Genomic DNA, 22,707 nt, shown 5'->3' on the forward strand with positions numbered 1-22,707 from the left:
TCATGTGCCTGGACATTGAGTTATTATTTATAATACGGGTGTATCAGTATATATTATTCAGACGTACCATAGTAGATATCCTTGACCTGGCATTTACAATCATACTGTGGGAGTTGAATGTGAAACAATATGGAGTCAAACAAGCAGCCATTTTATGATATAGTTAAGCTAAGATGTATTCTGACGTTATATGCGTACACAATTTGTTTATGACCAGTTCATCAGTGAATTGATATGGACTCCCCTTAGCTGCTCAGCTTCTCATATGCCGTGATATGATTGGCTGGTAGTAAGGGATGTCCAGTGGCTCCTCTACTTTGATCACACATCAATAAAAATTAATTGATTCTCTACTGAAGTGGAACAATAAAAATGAACAATGCTGGGGAGCTCCATTCATTTCTACGTTCGTTTCAATAGTTTCTACAAGTAGTGCACAGCTCCATTGAAATGAATGGGTAATTGAGCTGAATGGGGAAAAATACAGAACACTGGTTAAACTGTTTGTGTTAACCCCTAGTGGGTATATACACAATGTGTACCCTTATCAATTGACTTCTCAAATGTGGTGACATATTCTGAAATTGTCAGGAACAGCAGGTAACCGCTGTTCTCTTTTTGGCTGCAGCAGTGTTGTTTTCAGCCTGAGTTTGATCAACTGAACTCCTCACCTGCAGCTCTATCTGACACCTGCCCTGATTGGCTATTACTGGTTTAAATACCTGCCAGCTTCACTCTGCCTTTGCTGTTTATAGCATTCACACACCTGTTTCTGTGTGCTCCTGGTTCTGTGATTAGCCTGCCAGTTTCCTGATTGATACCCATCTGACCTCTGCCTGGATACCGACCTTGCTTGTTTGCTCATGGCCCTGACCTCTACCTGGATCCGGACTCTGCCTTTTCATCTGAGAGACATCCGCAGGATCGTGGTGCCAGCTATCCTTTCCATGAGACTCGCCTGTGTCTGCAGTGTTTCACAGTACAGATTTACTGCTTAGTATTGCTCTGGCATTTTCCCTGACACTGTGCTCCTCTCAAGCTCCATCTCACACAAGCGACAGCTGGCACTACACCATCCTCTACTCCACACTGCCATTCTGTAATACTGATGGAGGTTGGAACTACTCAGTGTTCCTGCCTTATCTGGTCCAGGAGTATCTCAGCTCAGAATCCCACTATCAAGCCCTCTGTGGTGTCTACCTACCGGAGTTGAGTTATCACTACTCGAGAATAAGTCCTGGGGACAACCGAGTACCGACGAACATATCTGGTTCTATGGGAAAGGGGGTTGCTATAGGTGAAGCTCTCGTCAACAACAGGTGCTGATAACTCAACTCTTAGGGTCATCTGTGACAGAAATGGAACGTACAGGCACAACTATGGTCCAAAATGGGTATGGGCACATAGAATGGGTTTTATTTTTGCATGATTTGCATTTAAGTTAACAATGTCTGGAGAGCACAGTGACTGATTTGTGCCAATTTCATTTTTCACCATTGAGTGAAACGTGTCACACTAATCGAACACATTCCTGCAATTGTGCTGCTCTTTATTTTTATTTACAGCATGCTTACGGAGAATAGTCATTCCACTTTGGCTCATCTGCCTCATTGGACCAGAATATTTGAAAATGTTAAATTCTTAGTAAAGATTACTGTCGAATGTGAGTTTGTATGATGTGTTTTGTTTGGCATGTACTATCCGTCCTCTGACCATCACCTGTTTTGTGTACTGTACTGTATACTGTTCAATCCAAATTGTAAATTAAAAGGAAAATATTTTATACATTTAGCTTATATCGTATGACATGGGTTGTAGTAAGATTTCAATCTTATTTTATATATATATTTAAAAAGTAGAGAGGACACTCACCATTTAAACAAATAGATTATTCTTTATTTTTAATCCAGTTCCTTTAAATTGTAATCGACTTTTCTGTCTCACATCCAGACCTTTTTCGAAACAGATTTACAGAGAACAGCAGACAAGACAACATTATAATTACCTTACTATATATAGTGCCAAAGGGTTGTCCGTTGTGATTCATCTCAGAAAATTGTCAGTGCTAGTGCATGTATCCACCCCCCTCCCTTCCCCCCAGTCTGTTTCACCCTGGAACACATATGAAGGTCACATGATTTCAAACTTGTTTTTTAAACCACTACTTAATTTTACCACTACATAGTAAGTATCATCTCCCATTATTGCACCAATGCACATATCACTTTCTCCAGACTCCATTTCTGCCAGCACAACCATTTAACTATAAATACAAGTTTGTCATTCTAATTCTATCATGCGTTCCATTGTGGAACGCACAACAGGAAGTCTAAGAAGGCATTTCTGGTTCGAAGTCTCACTATATACATTTTGTTAGTGGGACCAACAGGTGATGTATTATATTCATCCAACAATAAAATGTATCTGGTTGGAGACATCACTTCCAAAATTAGTATGATTAGATTTTATATATAGGATCCCATGCGTTCTACTGTGGAAAACACAACAGGATGTGAACCAACACACTTCCAGTTAGTACATGAGCCAACCACATTGTATAATATGGTTGGCTTATGTACTAACTGGAAGTGTGTCTGTTCACTTATACCGCTTTCATACTGCAGCCCTGACATTATCCCGGGTATATGAACCCGGGATATTGCCGGGGGACAGGCTCCCAGCCAGGCAAATTCCTGGGTCGACCGGGTTCGCACCGAACCCGGGTCTGGCAACAACAACAAAAAAAAAAGATAAATTGAAAAAAAAGAATAAAGTCCTCTTCATACTTTTTAGTATTTCCTCATCGCTGACTGTCTGGCAGATTACATGAAGAAATTACGTAATTCCTATTGACCAGGGAGAAAATTATGCATTTAAAGCGGCAATAGCGGACCCTATGCCTCTATAATGTAATCCAGACGAGGGTTTGTTTTTGTTTTGTTTTTACTTTTTCACACTATTCGGTGAGCCCCAGGTTGATGGGTATCGCCGTTCATAGTGCAGGCGACCCGGGATTTACCCCACCAAAATACCCGGGTCTAAATCCTAGCCGACCTGGGAATTAGACCTGGAGTCATTTATACTGCAGCCTCGACCCGGGTTGCCGGGGCGAGGCTGCAGTATGAAAGGGGTATTAATTTGCTAATTTTGGAAGGTCTTACAGAGCTCTAGATCAAAAAGAACAGATCAAGTATAAGGAAGATATTCCAAGGACCTTTTTGATTCCTCATCGGCGTCCTCTGAGCGCAACCACAAAGTCCTAATGGCTGCAATGGCTGATGCCGAGATGGAGGATGCATTCTAAGCTGCCTCAGAGATAAGTCCAAGGCCTGATGGACCACTAGGACCAGATCCTCCTTCCTGACCTCTAGATTTATCTAAATCTACAATCTGAGGGGGAGTCAGAGACCGGAAACACTTCTCAGTCTTCCTCAGAACACCAGTATTTAGAGGACTAGCGGTCCTATGTCGCTTAAGAGCAGCTTGAGGTCTAGGGATCACCGGAAATGTATTTAATTTTCCTTTTATGGGTTCATTTTGTCTGCAGCCAATTAACCTACTGGTATGTTTTTGGAATGTGAAAGGAAACCAGAGAACCCGGAGAATACCCACGCTACATGGGGAAAACATACAAACTCTACACAGATAAGGCCCTGGTCATGTAACAAACTCATGACCCCAGCGCCACTGATCCACCATTCTACCAGTGGTAACGAGGAGGAGTTAGCGGTACGGAAGGACCCATCTTGATATACTCCGAGTTGGCGTAATGAGAACTGCCGCATGAGGGCAACTGGAAGTGGAGCTGAAGCGATTGCCGCAGCCAGCAGTGTACGTATCTGCAGGAAGCTAAGAAACTGAACAAGAACAGCCACAGACTGCCCCAGCATAGTCGCCCACGCAGGATCTTTCACCTGAGGCGGCGCACTACTTGAGGCCCGTTCACGTCGAACCTCCACCTCCCAGTCCGCACCTGGGCCCTGTCGTCCACTGGGTGGTTTGGACTTACATTTTGCACAGGTAAAATATTTTAACCTGGGCGCCTTACCCTTGTCGGACATTGTCCCGCAATAGAGTAATGATAGTACTAGTTAACCTGCAATCTCTAGGGTATTGAACAGAAAACACATGAGAGTACATAATGTATAAATATACAATACAAATGTATATATAAATCCATAGACACATACCTGTGTGTGTGTGTGTGTGTGTGTCCATACATTTTATATATATATATATATATATATATATATATATATATATATATATATATATATATATATATCTCTATCTCAACCAAGAGTAGCATTCTTCCTTGTCAAGTACATAGTGAGTTAATGACTGCTTGTAGGTGACGGCCATATACATATATAACGTAGATTGCATATGTAAAGAAAAAAAAAGGCCAGTGACAAGGTACTTAGTCCTCCAGATGTACAGTCCAGGGCAGCACAGAGAGCAGAGGACCCAGTCAGCAACTGATACAGTTGAAACAGCAGTGCCCCTGGTGTAGATCCGATTCAGGAGTGCCTCACCTGCACCAACACCAGAACCCTTAGCCCCAGGGACGTTACAACTGAGGGGTGGGGTCGGCCCTCCATGAATTGGCTTCTTCCCAGTTAATAATCCAGCTTTTCAGGCAGACCCTCTATTTCCGGTTCTCTGCTGCATATGGCCATTTGCGCAGACCTCCCTGCCTAACCCTGCAAACGGCCCCGATATACAGTAGCTCCACTGACGGAGCTGAGGGGCGGACCCCCCCCCCTCCCCTGATAAGTAGGGAACATGGTAACATCTGCATAGTTGGCTATCTTCACCTCGAGGCACTTGCTGCCCCAAAAGGACAGCACTGGTCGGTCTGACAGAAAAAGAAAAGTGGCGTTTGCCATTGTAACTACAGAATCAGAGGCACCCTTTTCAAGGAGACGTGTCGAGAGTCACCGCAGAATACTGCAGAGTTTAGCTAGTGGGAAAAGAGTTTCCACAGCAGGCTGTACCTGCTGAAATAAGAGTGCATAGTTTTGTGCATCATTCCCTGTAAACACTAGAGACTGCTGTGCATGAAAATCACAGATCAGCAGTTCTGAGATACTCAAGCCACCCCGGTATGACCGTGGGATGAGTGTTGGTGCCAGAGTCTTTTAGATCACATTTATTCTCCATTCTGTTTGGTCTGTACAACTGAATCTTTGACTAGATATTTACATTAACAAGCAGGTGTACAGTTGTATCTAATAAAGTGGTCACTGAGTGTATGATTAATTGGTCTCCAGCTCATTTTGCAAATTTTAAAAGGGCTGCAAGTCGCAGGAACACTGAAAATATGACATGTGGAATGTTGTTTTCCATAACATTGAGTCTTTGTTGCATTGCTTGTTTTAAATTGCTCCAATCCCTCACACCTGTCACATTACAAAACTTACACGATAACAAAGGCCTTGCCACATGTGACAAATATATCCTTAATTTCTATAGAGAAGCTAGCATGTGAGGATCCCTACTTTTTTAGCTAATCAAAGCATGAGCGTCGTGGTACTAACAGGGTTTCTTTTGCACCCTCACCTGGTACTCTGGCTTGAAGAATCCCTTGTTCACAGACCAGGAATAGCATGCTGCCTCCACATAACTGGGGCTGTAGGAAGCAGGCAGTGTATAGGTTGTATCTGGAAATAAAACAATGCACTTATAAGCAAAGGAAGCAATGATAATAATGGCAGTCATTGCATGCACCAGGACAACATGCAGAGTGGGAGCCAGGCCCATAAGTGCATCAATGCAAGTTGGGCTCATTCCAACCTTTTTCTTCTGGCTCCGTAGCAATTTTATAGTCATTCTTCTTTTTAACCTTCCAACGCTAGCCTTTAACGATCGAGGTCTGGTATATATATATGATGGGAAAACAAATGACATATTATTATTAAAAGGTATAATTACAGAGTTACACATGCAAGCAAGAAACATCATCTGTATTTTATAGGTTTTAAATATAAGGCTGAGCTTAAGTGCAATTGACGATTAATCTCGATCAACCAACAAAATAACACAATTGTCATCCTATCATCTCATGAGCAGCATTTTCCTCTAACAATCTTCTGACGCTAGCGGCGCTTATCTCGCGTAGGGGTCTATTTATGACCCTTCGGTTTTTTCAGTAGAAACTTTTCAATCCTCATCGCGTAGATGCGGATTGAAAAGTTTCTCATAAAAAATCAACACAGGAATAGCCGTTCCGAAAAACGGCTGCTCCTGTGAAGAGTATCACTTACCTTTCACTGGAGTTTTCTCTTTTCCTCCCTGTGCGATGCTGCTCACCTCTCTTTCACTCCCTGCGCGCATGCGCCACCGGTAAACTCGGGCATACGCACAGAGATTCCTGACTGAAGGAACCTGAGGCATGACATGGAGGTATCATGTGATCCCTCCACACATGCGCTGTGCAGCTCTGCTCTTCGGAGCAGAGCTGTTTTCAGTGAAAGTTTTCAATCATGGTAATGTACGCCAGCTTCAGATGGCGTACATTAACATGATTGAAAACTTCCTTTCGGTCATTGGTACATAGGGTTACTGAGCACTTCCCATAGTGTTATGGGGAGTGCTCAGTAAAACCATGAGAAATGCAAAGCTGCAGATATCAGAGATATCTGCTGCGATGCTAAAATAATACATAGTAATTTAGCGGTTAATTTTCGAAAACAACAGTTTTCGGGTATTAACCGCTAAATTTACCTCTAAATTACTGGGGGGAGAGCTTTGATAAATAGGCCCCTTAATCCGTTCTGTGATGCTAGCAACACCCCTACGGGAAGTTATGCAGATAAGTCTGCCTGGAGAGGAAGTGAAGCATTGTGCGAAAGGAGTATTCGTGTGATGAATTCTGTGTGATCGCTTCTTGGCCTTTTGGCTAAGATCAAGTGAGTACCTGTCTGAGTAGGGAATTCCTGCACCTGAAAAGGACCATGGGAAAGCTTGGTCTGGCCAAGAGGTCAGTAGCATGAAAGCCTGAGATAGTGCCCCTGGAGTGGTGACCCAGGGGTGCCTGAATTCACTGGGGAGTGGTGACCCTCACTTGAAATCATGGCACTTTGCACGATCCTCACTTTCTGCTACACACACTTCCTTGCCCCGGCCTTTTGGCTAGGCAGGAATAATTTTTGACATCTCGGCCGAAAGGCTGGGGCCGTTTTGCAGAGCACTCATTTATTTATTTTTCTCACTGTTTTGTTACTTCACTTTTTAATGTTTTTTCTCACGGATTTTAGGGTGCGGATAGGCCCTTATGGGCTCTCCCCCACGAAGATCTAGGGGGGGGGGGCTGTGTGGCCATCAGGTCCCAGCCCCCCTGCAACCATCGTGGGTCCTCCCTTCCGGGGGTTGAACGAGCTGTCGAGCCCTGGGTGAAGCTTTGGCGGATCCCCAGAGTTAAAGGGACCGCCCTAGCCTTGCGGCGCCCCTTGCCCCCTAAGGGTCCATTAGGATCCGGGGGTCGGGGACTAGCGCCCTTCCTTTTTAGAGGAGGGCCATGTACTGCACCCCTTGTGTACGTTTTTTAAGTTTTCACTTCTTTTTTTCGTTCACAATGGGTTAGAGAGCACTTTTTTTTCATGGTTTCAATAAAAAAAAAAATTTGTGTGATGACTTCATGACTAGTTATACGATCTTCAATTGCTGTAATCTTCACAGTCCCTGACTCATTTACCCCTTCCTCTCAGAAAGTCCCTGCTCCTCACTCCCCCTCCTGCCACTCTTCTCCTCATGACTCACAGTTACAGTCTTTCCTTACTCTCTCCTATCACTCATTACTGACTACAATGACCTTGCCTCTCTCCGGCATTTAAATGCACCGTCCTGAGCCACTTAGCGCCGCTAACAGGACGCACCCAGAACACAGCCAGACTTCCAGCACAGACTGCGGCCAATCACAAAGAAGAACTCTCATCAACCAGCACGCGTCTCGGTTTAGAATTGAGGTTTATAACGCAGACACATGCGATTCTGTTGTAAGAAAGCCAATCAGAGAGAAGGACTGACGTCCCTGGATTGGGTGGTAGTTTGGGGGCGTTTCCTTCCCTCTGCACCCACCAATAGAGTCCAAGGGCTAGATTTACTAAGCTGCGGGTTTGAAAAAGTGGGGATGTTGCCTATAGCAACCAATCAGATTCTAGATATCATTTATTTAGTACTTTCTACAAAATGACAGCTAGAATCTGATTGGTTGCTATAGGCAACATCCCCACTTTTTGAAACCCGCAGCTTAGTAAATCTAGCCCCAAGACTCTAACTCTCTCGTCAGTCAGAATGACAGCAATAAGAATGAATGTGCCGCACTCATCTGCTCCATAACCCCTATTCATGAAGGTGAGACTGTGATACATTAGTGCAGCATTCATGTGATTTACATTTGTCCACAGTATCTGCCTTTAACTCTTTTTAATTAACTTGGAAAAACAGATGTAGGACGTTGTTCAGTGGCTGAATTGGAAAAATCCTGACATTTATAAAGGTAAATACACAAAGAAGGAATAGGGGTAATAGAAAGTCTGCAGTAGCATCTACTGCTGCTAATAGGACAGTGTATTGAATTATCTAGACTTGTATTCTTTCCTTCATCCTCATCCTGCATTGCCACATGCCAGGCCATGTGGCAATGCATGCTGGAACTTGTAGTTCCAGCATGCATTGGAACAGCCGTTAAGGAACTACTTGTTCCTTAACAGCTGGAAAGTCACGTGTTACATGCACTGATTACTGCTCAGGCCGACAGGCCATTCCTTCTTTGCACACTCCCATGATGCATTGCTCATTCCAGGAAGTCCCATCATGCCCTGCTGAGCACAGTCACGTGGGTAAGCAGGAGATATTACATGTAGTGATGGGCCAGGTGAGTGAGGAGCCCACATACATATACACATTGTTATTACAGATACACTCCTACTCCTGGAGAACTCTATGTCCCAGCATGCATTGCTGTGTGGCTATATGGGCTGCAGTGTTGTGTAAGGCTCATGTGTGTGTTTCAGAAGGTTCTTGGGAGAGTTATTCTGGTGAGTTTACATTTCAATGCAGTGTGATCTGTCCTAATATTATAAGTGGTGAGATTGGGACATACTAAAAGGAATGACAGCTTCATTCTGCTGAAAGGAACGCCAATAGACGTCTATGATAGCAAATTGAAAGTTTATGTAGATTTTTAAAAATCTTATACTTCTTAATTATATCTTCCACACACTTATTGCTAAGGTACTTGGTCATGTTTTACATATGATAAACAACAATGTACTAGTATGCGCTGCTAAATAGATAGTTATCTTAATAATGCTGCTCACAGATAATATAGGGGGATGTCCCTCCCCTTTAACAGAGATAAATATACAACAATTCTGGGCGCAAAATAAAGATAGTAAAGAGAGGAAAACATAAAAAAATAATATTTATAAACAGATATACATTTTAGTTTAGTGCACTGAAATACAATTAAAATTGCTAATAGTCGATATGTAAGCAAAAAGACGAATGTTTTACATATGGGATGACGGCCGATTACTATGGAATGACAGCTGTTTTATACGCCATGTGAATGCAAAAATGTGAGTGGAATCATGATTGCAGCATTATTTTAGTTTCAGTTATGTTTTACAATTGTTTTCACTTGTATCTGTTACGAGCCGCGGCAGTGCCCAGCCGCGGCGACTCTCCTACCTGCGTCCCGGCCGTTGCTATGACGATCGGGACGTCACTTCCGGGGCCAGCCCGACCATTGCCTTAGCAACGGTCGGACGCTAATCACTCCAGCGCCGCGTCCCGGCACTGTGGGGCAGCCGGGCGCGTGCGCGATATATTTACCAGCCTGTTGGCTAATTATTAATTTATCTATTAGGCATAGGCTGGGGGCAATTTCAGAGCTAGGCTCTGATTGGTCACACTTAGTATTTAAGACAGGGAGGGCTTAGCCTCCATCCCGGTTATAGCTTCCAGACTTCTGTGTTGCTGCCTGCTGCTGTGCTGTTGCTGTTAAACCTTTGGAACTCTGTTTGCCGCGTATGGCCCCTGCCTGTACCCTGGATTTGTCTTTTTGCCTGTGCCCTTGACCTTTTGGATTGAACCTCTGATACTGCTGATTTGCTCGTGACCCCGACCCCTGGCGTGTTTTCTGACGATTCTATCTAGCAAGTGATCCCTGACCTCGGCCTGTTCTCTGGAAACGCTGTCTGCCATAACCCTCCGCTCCTGGGTTCTCCACAGCCGGTACACATCACACGACCCTTTGTTAGTCTGCGGCCAAGTCTGTCCCCACCACTAGGGGCTCCAGTGAACACCAGACTTTCGGAGTAGATTCCGGGTGTTTGGTTACTGGCTGGAGGGGTTCCTAACAGTATGATACTTTGTAACACTGTACAGACAGCTTTATATCATATAGGGTCTCCAGTTGTCTCCTGATATAGGTATTTAGAATATATAGGCACTTGTATATTCTCTTATGTAGTAGCAATATATTTAGGTTCAAAGAAAAGTATAGGATTCCCTATAATTTTGTATTATATCTAGCCGTTCATTCACTCGTATAGCTCTCAATTTTCTAATTCTGAGATAAGTTTGTTCATATATGTGACAGGATGGACCGCCAATGCCACCCTGTCTGTTGTTGCTGGGAACCGGCTGGGCTTACTTTGCCACCGTTCCCTTTTGTTATCTTAAATGTGCCCTTTTGCTGCAGTAGGAGGGAGTTACAAATACTGCCACCACTGGACTCCTATACCGGTATCCAGAACCAGGTTTCTTCTGGATAACTGACGCTGCTAGCATATCTCGTTGCTGGTGTACCTAGGCTGGTACTCCTGACCTCTTGGATCAGGGATGCTGTAGAGGGATCCCCCCTGGCTATCACACTGACCAGGGCTGCAGGGTAGCAGGCAGAGCGGTGGTACCGTAAAAGCTGAGTCCAAACACCAGGACAGCTGAGAACGGATTAGATTTTAGGTAGATCACAGGCAATACTGAAGATGTTTCCAAGCAGGTCTTTGAAGCAAGATGTTTGTTTGCTCTCACACTGGTTAAAGGTACCAGTGCTCACTCAAGTCAGATGAAATAAGAAGTAGTTTTCAATACAAGACAGTGTCTTTTACACAGTTTAGACACAGGCTATTTTTAGAATCATTATGTAATGTGTTTACACAAACATGGATTTATATGCATTGCAAAGCCAACAATATTTACACTTATCTATGGAATTCTAGAGGCGCTATGATGTCATGCATCACATGCCATTCACGATGTTCAGAAAGGTTAGAACACTCTTGACAAAAGGCTACACAGTAACAACCCCCTGGTTTTTCCTGCTATCAGACTTCCTTTCCATAGGCCTAATTGGAGGTTTCCACTAGCAACCTTACAAACCCCAAACAATGACACTTCCAAACAAAACACATCCCAATACACAAAAGACTTTGTAAACAAAGGCTCATTGTATCAGATATATACATCGGAAATAATGCATTTGCTTTAGAAAGGTTAAAATAGAAAAAAATAATTTCTACCCTGGTCTCAGAAATAATGATTTCCTATCTCAAAATATACACATTAAACGTAAGTGCATGTGCAATTATATAAATAAGCGCCCTGCGTTATTTTCTTTAAATTTATACCAGAAGTTGACAGTGATCCAGTCACAATATCACTTTATTGTGGCTTAGGCTTAAGTAATAACGGGCGGCTAGGTATTTGTGTTGATGAGAAACGTTGGTTAGTAATTTTCATACTATGTTAATTGGCTGCACATTAGCAGCATGTTTCTGCCGCCATCTGGACTCTGTCCTCCCGGGTTGTGACGTCAATCTGACGTCCTAACCTGTATGTTTCACCAGGAGCTGCTGGAGAATTGTCTGCTGGGGGCGTAGTGCAGGAGATGCGGGGGGAATTGCCTGCTGGGGGCGTAGTGCAGGAGCTGCTGGAGAATTGTCTGCTGGAGGCGTAGTGCAGGAGATGCGGGGGGAATTGCCTGCTGGGGGCATAGTGCAGGAGCTGCGGGGGGGGGGGGGGGGAATTACCTGCTGGCGGCGTAATGCAGGAGCTGCGGAGGAATTGCCAGCTGGGGGCGTAGTGCAGGAGCTGCGGGGGGAATTGCCTGCTGGAGGCGTAGTGCAGGAACTGTTGGGGGGAATTGCCTGCTGGAGGGGTAGTGCAGGAACTGCGGGGGGCACTGCCAGCTGGGGGCGTGTAGTGCAGGAACTACGTCCTAACCAGTGGCGGATCTGGGGGGGGGGGGCTGATCGCCCCCTAGCAGGGGCTTGCTGCTGACAGCTGCACACTGTGCAGGTCCGTTCAGCAGTGACAGTGTGCTGCCCAGCTGCTCTTATTGTGTTTTAAACACAATCGGACCTGCACATACTGTCCAGCCGCCGGCAGCCTTAGAAATCAGAAAGGGGGCGGGGCCTAAATCCCCCCCCCCCCTAAAATCGCCCCGGGTAAAGCAGTTGTCTAGATCCGCCCCTGGTCCTAACCCAACATATGTTTCACCAGGATCTGCTGGGGAATTGCCTGCTGGAGGTGTAGTGCAGGAGCTGCGCTCCTTGCTTTATAATCCAGTGGGTCATCTTGTAATCCAGGGGAATTTGTATTGTAATTCACAGTGTAAAGTATGTATCAGGGCTAATAGGGCTGGATGAACTAATAGAATGGATTCCTACATCAAATGTTTAATCATTGTAATGTTGATAGAATTTGGAGGATAGATGTTAATATATGGTATGCAGACCGCATGGCAGATTATTGTATTTTTTCAGTTAGGTTTCTTGAAATTTAATTTGTATGCTAATGTTTTTTTATGAATCAGGAACATTGTTTGAGTATCACTCGACACCCTTTTGACTTACACAATTGGATTGAAGCATATGATTTGTGTTCTTATGTGTATTACTGCACATTTACACCTATTTGCTGGAAATGATATGCAACCACTATAGAAGATATTTCACTTGGCTTTTCTGTGAATTCTGATTGCACTCTGCTGTGGATAATTTAGAGCTGTTTGCTATAGCATCTTAATGAAACAAAAAGTTATTTTATTCAAACTGACAGTGAATTGAATTGATGGGGACTCTTAAACCGATCAGCCTAGTAGAAGCAGTTTACCACACTAGCTGTGATATGATTGGCTGTAGTTAGGGATGCTCTCTGCTTCCATTACACATCAATAAAGATTAAATAAATCTATACTGATGTGGAATAATACAAATTAATGCTGGGGAGCTCCATTCATTTCAATGACACGTTCATTTCAATAGTTTATACATATAGTGCACAGCTCAATTGAAATGAATGGGCCATTGTCATGAATGGGAACATATAGAACAAAACTGCTTTTGTTCACCTCTAGTGGGTATGTACACAATGTGTTCACTTAAAGATAAATTGAGTTTCTCCATGAACACACTGAACTGGAACAAGCTGTGTTCAAGAAAATGCAAAGTAAAGGCGTGCAGTTGCAATTATGAATGCAAATGTGTATGGGCCCATGGAATAGAATAGGTTTTATTTTTGCATGATTTGCACTGTCTAGAGAGCACAGTGACTAATGTGTGCCAATATCAAATTTCACCAAGGAGTAAAGCGTGTCACACTAATCTAACACAATATTTCTTCTTTATTCTCTGCAAGTACACTGTAAATAAAAAATCAGTTTGGCACATCTGCTTCATTGGACTAGAATATATTAATATGCTAAATTCTTATTAAGGATTAATGTTTAGTATGAGTTTGAATTATGTACTTTATTTGGATTGTACTATCCCTCATTTGACCACCACCTGTTTGTATACTGTATACTTTAACTATGTAATCTCATATTTCTCCTATCTTATTCCTTTAGCTATAAGACAGAAGTAAAGGAGCATCGATAAAGTGGACAATAATGTCCCCACCTTGGAAAGGAATCTTTGCCTAATCTGGTATAATATACAAAGCATCCTGCCATTGCTAAGAAAAAATAAATAACACCCTATTTGATTGCAACAATTACAACTGGAACAAAGAAAAATACATTCAAGAATGAAATACTCACAGAGGGGCAATTTCTGCCAATAGTACAATCAGACAGAGGCCAACAGATCACAATTTAAAGACAGACGTTTTAGTAATTGACAAAAAAAAAAACAGGTATGCAATCTGCTTTGTACACTGATGTCAACTTTAGTCTAAGGGCAGATGGCACAGATGATACAGAATGCGAGAATTCTGGAAGTGATGATTCTTGGGGTGAAACAAAAGAACCTTCCAAGATTGTTGAAGGGGACAGAGGGAGGGAGGGAAACCCTATGCTCGCTCATTCTGTCGGAAGACATTCAAGAACCTTGAATCTTTTAGGAGACACCAAAATAAACATGTTGCTAAGCAAAAATCATAAATGTATTGCGTGTGATAAAACGTTCCTTAGTAAAAAGGGGCTTGTGATACACCACAGGACACACACTGGGGAGAAACCTTTTAAATGCCCAGAGTGTCTGAAAAGCTTTAGTCAGAAATCACATCTCAATAAGCACTTGAGGATTCACACAGGGGAAAAGCCCTATAAATGTGAAATATGTGGAGTTAAATTTAAACATAAGGTTACTCGGGATAAACACACTAGAAATCATACTGGGAATAAACCTCAAACAGAATCCGAGAGTTATGGAAGTGACGTTTCTTGGGGTGAAACAGAAGAACCTTCTAAGATTGTTGAAGACAATGGAGGGACACCTTATGCTTGTTCATTGTGTCAAAAGACGTTCAAGCACCTTGAATCTTTTAGGAGCCACCAAATTAACCATGTTGCAAAGCGAAATTATAAATGTGTTGAGTGTGCGAAAAGCTTCCATACTAAAACGGGGCTTGTGATACACCACAGATCGCACACTGGAGAGAAACCTTTTAAATGTTCAGAGTGTCCGAAAAGGTTTGTGAACCAATCTCACCTTGCAGCCCACAAGAGAGTTCACACAGGAGTGAACCTTTTTGAATGTTCAGAGTGTCCGAAAAGTTTTGTGAACAAATCTCACCTTACAGTCCACACGAGAAGTCACACAGGAGTGAAACCTTACAGTTGCCCTCAATGTAAACGAAGTTTTGCGTACTCATCATGTCTAAAGAGGCATCAACAAATTCACAGTGGGGATAAACCACATAAATGCCCAGAGTGTCCGAAAAGCTTTGGTCGGAAAACACATCTCAATAGGCACTTGAGGATTCACACAGGGGAAAAGCCCTATGAATGTGAAACGTGTGGGAAGACATTTAACCGGAAGTTTTCTCGGGACACACATTACAGAGTTCATACTGGGGATAAACCTCGAGCTGAAGCTGAATCTTCTGGCACAACGGACGATTCGGACGACTGGTGAGATGGAAGCTGTCAATCTTCAGAATCCACACATTTGTTGGATATTTAAAGAGGACATTTAAGCAAAGAAAAACTTGTGACGTGTAGAATATGTTTAGATAAAGAACGGTGGTGGAGTAAATGGACGTGCTCCCAACACTGAGGGGCTAATGACCTTTTAATAACTAATCTCATTAATTAACCACTCGCAAAGAGTTCCCAGCTTCCTGCTCTAAATTATCTCAGACGTGTTAAAGATATAATAACTCGCTTGCTTATTGATTTATTTTTAGCAATTTTTTAAAATAATGAGATATAAATAAGAGATTTTAATAAATGTTAAATATGGTAATTAAGGGTTAATGGCACTTAGATAGAAACTGCAGTATAACAGAAAAACTATTATTTTTTAATTCTGTGACGTATTGAGTTGAGTAACACAAAGTATCACAGTTTTTTATACACTTTATGAGCTGTATGCATTAATTTTCTGACTTGTCTGTTTAGATTAAGTCTGTGCTGTGTCACACACAGATCTGCTGTAATACTTAATCTGCAAACCATTTTATGATGTAGTTAAGCTAAGATGTATTCTGACGTTATATGCTTACATAAGTTGTTTATGACGAGTTCATCAGTGAATTCAATTGATCGGACTCCCCTTAGCTGCCCAGCCTCTCAGATGCCGTGATATGATTGGCTGGTAGTAAGGGATGTCCAGTGGCTCTCTAGTTTGATCGCACATCAATAAAGATTAATTGAATCTCTACTGAAGTAGAAAAAAATACAAATTATCAATGCTGGGGAGCTCCATTCATTTCTACGCTCGTTTCAATAGTTTCTACATGTAGTGCACAGCTCCATTGAAATGAATGGGTCATTGACCCGAATGCGGAAAAATACAGAAATTGGTTAAACCGTTTGTGTTAACCCCTAATGGGTATATACACAATGTGTTTCCTTAGAGATTAATTGACTTCTCAAATGTGGTGATGTTATGAAATGGAACAAGCAGTACCCCAAAAATGCAACGTACAGGCACAACTATGAACGCAAATGGGTATGGGCACATAGAATAGAAGGGGTTTTATTTTTGCATGATTTGCATTTAATTTAATGTCTTTAGAGCACAGTGACTGATTTGTGCCAATTCCATTTTTCACCATTGAGTAAAACGTGTCACACTAATCAAACACATTCCTTCAGTTTTGCTGCTCTTTTTTATTCTCGGGAAGCACACTGTAAATAAAAATAAATAGTCATTGGCACATCTGCCTCATTGGACCAGAATATTTGAAAATGCTAAAGTAAGGATTACTGTCGAATGTGAGTTTGTACGATGTGGTTTGTTTGGTATTATCGAAGTCAGCAAATTGGATAAAGTCATTTCAATTAATAATCGAGCAGATTTGCTTGTCTTTGTCTGAAATTATGCGTAGAAGACGCGTAACGACGTGAAGGGGCGTATCCAGCCACAACACGTGGCAATAACAGGTTTTACACTTCTACACACATTCACACGAACATACACATTTGCAATTAGTACACATTAATTGTAGATGCAACACATAGTTATTTATGTCGAAATATAGCAGTATTTATGTTTAGTATTATAAGTTATATGCATATTAGTGAAATCAAATGTTCAGGTTGCAGGATGTCATGTTTAGTGTCATTTTAATCCCCTATTCATCAGCAGTTGTCCGGTTCATTTGCCGAAGAGATAGCACATTGCATACTCTAGTTAGCGATGTTAGGGAATAAATGTTTAAAGTGATACTGACTGTATAATGCAAATAGACTAGTTGAAACTGGATTCTTGGCGGGAAAGTCAGAGTACATCCCCTGGAGAGTTGACCCCCACCTTTGGATATTTTGGTTTGAACTGGCATATGATCTCCAGTGCACTGGACCTTCCTGAAGCCTGGACCAATAGAAGCAAGCCACATCATCTGCATTGTTTTACTGTATTCACTGACTGCATATAAGCATGGGCTCTGGACCTAGTGACCAGTCTTCTTGACCACAGCCTTCAGACCTGAATGACTGTACACTGGATCCAGAGCGCCGGCTGTACTTGTTTTATTTCGCATTGTTATTCTGATATTTTTGGCTATTAAATTACTTTGTGCTTCAGAACCACACATCGAGATTTGACAATTGTTATTGGATAGCGACAAAACGTGCATAACAGTATGTACTATCCGTCCTCTGACCATCACCTGTTTTGTATACTGTTCAATCCAAATTGTAAATTAAAAGGAAAATATTTTATACATTTAGCTTATATCTTATGACATGGGTTGTAGTAAGATTTGAATCTTATAATAAATATATGTTCAAAAAGTAGAGGGAACTCACCATTTAAAACAAATAGATTATTCTTCTTTATTTTTAATCCAGTTCCTTTACTCTGTAGTCGACTCTTCTGTCTCACATCCAGACCTTTTTCAAAACAGATTTACATAGAACAGCAGAGAAGCACAGACAAGACAACATTATAAATTACCTGACTATATATAGTGCCAAAGGATTGTCAGCCGTGATCCATCAGAAAAGTGTCAGTTGTCAGACGTGTTTCATCTCAGAAAAGTGTCAGTTCTAGTGCATGTATCCCCCCCTCCCATAGTATTACACACAATGTGCTTCACCCTGGAACACATATGAAGCAGGAACATCTTACCAACATTATGGGCCCATGGGCAAAGCAGTGCACTGGGGCCTCTACTTACACAACCACAGAATATTATATATAATATATATATATATATATATATATATATATATATATATATATATATATATATATAACTTTTTTTTCTTAATGTACTCGCTCTGCCAGCAACTAAAAAAGTCAAGTTCCCCTTCACTTACTTTTTTTTTTTTCAATTGCACCTCTTTTTCTCTACTTTTTTCTTCTTTTCTGTTTCTTTGAATTTCACTTGCTTCTCCGTTGCTTCTTGTGTCGTGGCTCCTCCATGCTGCGCTCCTCAATGAACATGTGGGGCGTGATGAGGTCATTCAGTGCGAGCTCAGCATGGAGGAGGGGAACAGCGAGGGAGCCAGATCATCACCTGACCGCAAAAGGTAAGGTTTTTTTTGTTTTGCAGGATTATTTATTTGAATTAAGAAAGAGCCCTACCTATGGGGCCCACTACATAGTAAGTATCATCTCCCATTATTGCACCAATGTTCATAATTCTAATTCTATCATGCGTTACACTGTGGAATGCACAACAGGAAGTCTAGGAAGGCATTTCTGGTTCGAAGTCTCACTATATACATTTTGTTAGTGGGACTAACAGGTGATGTATTATATTCATCCAACAATAAAATGCATCTGGTTGAAGACATCACTTCCAAAATTAGCATAATTAGATTTTATATATAGGATCGCCATGCGTTCCACTGTGGAACGCACAATAGCAAGTGAACCAACACACTTCCAGTTGGTACGTAAGCCAACCACATTGTATAATATGGTTGGCTTACGTACTAACTGGAAGGGTGTCGGTTCACTTAATTTACTGATTTTGGAAGGAGATTTCAGAGCTCTGGACCAAAAAGAACAGATCAAGTATAAAGAAGAGATTCCGAGAACGTCTTTGATTCCTCATCAGCGTCCTGGGAATACAACCACAAGGTGCTACTGGGGTATCCACTCTAGGCCTGTTCCAATCTACAGCACCTGGTATTCCTAGGCAGTCTTCCATCCTAGTACTAACCAGGCCTGCCCATTCTTCGTTGAGAGATCAGACGAGATTGGACGTGTTCAATGGTGGTGTGGCGGTTGGCCCGTGCTGTCTCATCTACTAGGATATAGACTAGAAAATCGCTGTCCGGTTGTTTCCATGCCGTTTTAGATCTGTTCAGTACAGTGAAAGGAGGGTAACGGGCAATTCGCTTCTTCTGCCGCTTGAACAGTCCTGGTTCAAACATTTTAGTGAAAAAGGAAAAGGTTGCGCTGTGGGAGGACTAAATATAATCTATACAACCAAAAATAAATTTAATTGCCTGGAGTATCTCCCATGGAAAGAGAAAATATAATAAAGATATAGAATACAATTTATTGCCTAAAGATATTGGTGTAAAAATATAATTGACAGGCAAAAAATACACACCGAAAAAAAATAAATATTAATGATAAATAATCTAAAACACACCCAAATAACATATACAATACACATAGAAAACCTTCAGTACTGAGGTAATAGGGCTCTATCTATAACATAGATTACATATGTAAAGTAAAAAAAGAAGGCCAATGACAAGGTACTTAGCCCTCCAGATGTACAGTCAAGGGCATCACAGGGAGAAGAGGAACCAGTCATCAGTTGAAACAGCAGTGTCCCTTACAAATGAGGGGTGGGGTCAGCCCTGCAGTAATTGACATGCTTCTTCCTAGTTAATAATCCAGCCTTTCAGGCAGACCCTCTTATTTCCGGTCCTTTCTGCTGCATATGGCCGTTGTGCAGAATTCCCTGCCTAACCCTGCAAACGGCCTGGATGGACCCTCCCCTTGATAAGCAGGGGACATGGTAACATCTAGATGGCAAACGTTATCTTCACCTCGCGGCACTCAGGGCAGCGCTGGTCGGTCTGACAGGAAAAGAAGTTAGAGTGGTGTTTGCCACTGTAACTACAGAATCAGAGGCACCCTTTTCAAGGAGACGGGTCATTGAGAACCACCGCAGAATACTGCAGAGTTTAGCTAGAGGGAAAAAGAGTTCTGCAAAGTTGCATTACAAGTTACATTAAACATTTAGTTAACTATTTAAGTGCCAACTCCTGTGTCCCCTCATACAACCCCATGGTAGCCGTGTCCCTCAGATTGAATAATAGAGAAATTAAGATTCATCCGACCATGCAACTTTTTCCTATCTTCAACTGTCCAATTTGGGTGAGCCTGTGCCCAGTGTAGCCCGTTTACTATTCTTAGCCGACAGGAGCAGAAGCCGTTGTGGTCTTCAGTTCCCCATCCACTTCAAGGTCTGATGTATTGTACTGTCAGAGATGCTCTTCTGCGTACCACTGTTGTAAGTTATTGTCGCCTTCCTGTCAGCTTGAAGCAGTCTGGCCATTCTCCTGTGTCCTCTCTCATAAACAATGTGTTTTTGTCCACAGAATTGCTGCTCCCTGGATGTTTTTTGTTTTGCGCACCATTCCCTGTAAACACTAGAGACTGCTGTGCATGAAAATCCACAGAAGATCAGCAGTTCTGAGATATTCAAGCCATCCCAGTATGACCATGGGATGACTGTTGGTGCCAAAATCACTTAGATCACATTTATTCTCCATTCTGTTTGGTCTGAACAACTGAATCTCTTCCTAATGTCTGCATGGTTTTAGGCATGGAGTTGCTAGCACATGATTGGATGACTAGATATTTGCATTAACAAGCAGGTGTACAGTTGTATCTAATAAAGTGGTCACTGAGTGTATGATTAATTGGTCTCCAGCTCATTTTGCATTTTTTAAAAGGGCTGCAAGTTGTAGGAACACTGAAAGTATGACATGTGGAATGTTGTTTTCTATAACATTGAGTTGTGTTGCATTGCTTATTTTAAATCACTCCAATCCCTCACACCCGTCACATTACAAAACTTACACGATAACAAAGGCCGATAACAAAGGCCTTGTCACATGTGACAAATATATCCTTCATTTCTATGGAGAAGCTAGCATGTGAGAATCCCTACTTTTTTAGCTAATCAAAGCATGAGCGACGTGGTACTAACAGGATTTCTTTTGCACCCTCACCTAGTACTCTGGGTTTCACCCGCCAGAAATACCATGCTGCCTCCACATAACGGGGGCTGTAGGAAGCAGGCAGTGGATAGGGTGTATCTGCAAATAAAATGTAATGCACTGATAAGCAAAGGAAGCAATGATAAGAAAGGCAGACACTGCATGCACCAGGACAACATGCAGAGTGGGAGCCAGGGCCATAAGTGCATCGATGCAAGTTGGGCACATTCCAACCTTTTTCTTCTGTCTCCGTAGCAATTATATAGTCAATCTCCTTTTCAACCTTCCATCACTAGCCTTTAACGTTCATGGTCTGGTATGTATGTGATGGGAATAAAAATGACATATCATTAGGAGATAATTACAGAGTTACACATGTAAGCAAGAAACATCATCTGTATGTTATATGATTTAAATATCATAAAGCTGAGCCTAAGTGCATTTCACAATTAATCACTATCAACCAAAGAAATAACACAATTGTCATACTACTATTTCACGAGCAGCGTCTTCCTCTAACTGAATCTGCTGACAGCACTTATCTCGCTTAATCCATTCTGTGATGCTGGCAACACCCCTACGGGAAGGTATGCAGATAACAGTCTGCCTGGAGAGGAGGTGAAGCATTGTGCGGAAGGAGTCCTAGAGATGGCAAAGGAGTATTAGTGTGATGTTAGTATAGTTATACTATCTTCACTTGCTGTAATCTTGTTGACAAGTAAGTTTCTCCCTCTCCTGCCTCACTGTCCCTACTCCTCTCTCCCCCTCCTGCCTCACTGTCCCTGCGCCTCTCCCCCTCCTGCCTCACTGCCCCTGGTCCTCACTGCCCCTCCTGTCTCACTGTCCCTGCGCCTCTCCCCCTCCTGCCTCACTGCCCCTGCTCCTCTCTGGCCCTCCTGCCTCACTGCCCCTGCTCCTCTCTCGCCCTCCGGTCTCACTGTCCCTGCTCCTCTCTCGCCCTCCGGTCTCACTGTCCCTGCTCCTCTCTCCCCTCTGGTCTCACTGTCCCTGCTCCTCTCTCCCCCTCCTGCCTCACTGCCCCTGCTCCTCTCTCCCCCTCCTGCCTCACTGTCCCTGCGCCTCTCCCCCTCCTGCCTCACTGCCCCTCTCTCCCCCTCCTGCCTCACTGTCCCTGCTCCTCTCTGCCCCTCCTGTCTCACTGTCCCTGCGCCTCTCCCCCTCCTGCCTCACTACCCCTGCTCCTCTCTCGCCCTCCTGCCTCACTGTCCCTGCTCCTCTCTCCCCTCCTGTCTTACTGTCCCATCATCTACCCCTTCCTCTCACAAAGTCCCTGATTCTCACTCCCCCTCCTGTCACTCTCTTCTCCTCATGACTCACAGTTACAGTCTTTCCTTACTCTCTCCTATCTCTCATTACGGACTACAATGACGTTGCCTCTCTCCGGCATTTAAACGCACCGCCCTGAGCCGCTAACAGAACACAGCCAGACTTCCAGCACAGCCTGCGGCCAATCACAGAGCAAAGCTGTCAGCGACCAACACACGTCTCGTTTTAGAAGCAAGGTTTGGAACGCAGACACGTGCGATTCTGTTGTAAGTTGGCCAATCAGAGAGAAGGACTGACGTCCCTGGATTGGTTGGTAGTTTGGG

At 42.8% G+C, this 22,707-nt stretch overlaps 1 protein-coding gene and 1 long non-coding RNA gene across 3 annotated transcripts in view; one reads left to right on the top strand and one right to left on the bottom strand.

Moving 5' to 3' along the window:
- Positions 1-14,133: 14,133 nt before the first annotated feature.
- Positions 14,134-16,162, top strand: LOC142102114 (uncharacterized). The gene has a single exon (XM_075186752.1). It carries the CDS (start codon positions 14,151-14,153, stop codon positions 15,369-15,371), a length of 1,221 nt encoding a protein of 406 aa, XP_075042853.1. The 5' UTR covers positions 14,134-14,150; the 3' UTR covers positions 15,372-16,162.
- A 2,022-nt stretch (positions 16,163-18,184) lies between these two features.
- The window catches only part of LOC142102119 (uncharacterized), a 4,532-nt gene continuing 9 nt past the window's right edge, over positions 18,185-22,707 (bottom strand). The window contains exons 1-3 of one of the 2 annotated variants that reach the window (XR_012679211.1): positions 22,516-22,707; positions 21,110-21,739; positions 18,185-18,423 (exon numbers count right to left, since the gene is read on the bottom strand). The exon at positions 22,516-22,707 is cut by the window's right edge and continues 9 nt beyond it. This is a non-coding gene — a long non-coding RNA (uncharacterized LOC142102119). Of the gene's footprint in view, positions 18,424-21,109; positions 21,740-22,454 lie in introns of both variants that reach the window. The other variant, XR_012679210.1, reaches the window with a different exon arrangement.

Source organism: Mixophyes fleayi, chromosome 9 (genome assembly GCF_038048845.1).
Source record: "Mixophyes fleayi isolate aMixFle1 chromosome 9, aMixFle1.hap1, whole genome shotgun sequence".
In the NCBI taxonomy this organism is placed as follows: Eukaryota; Metazoa; Chordata; class Amphibia; order Anura; family Limnodynastidae; genus Mixophyes; species Mixophyes fleayi.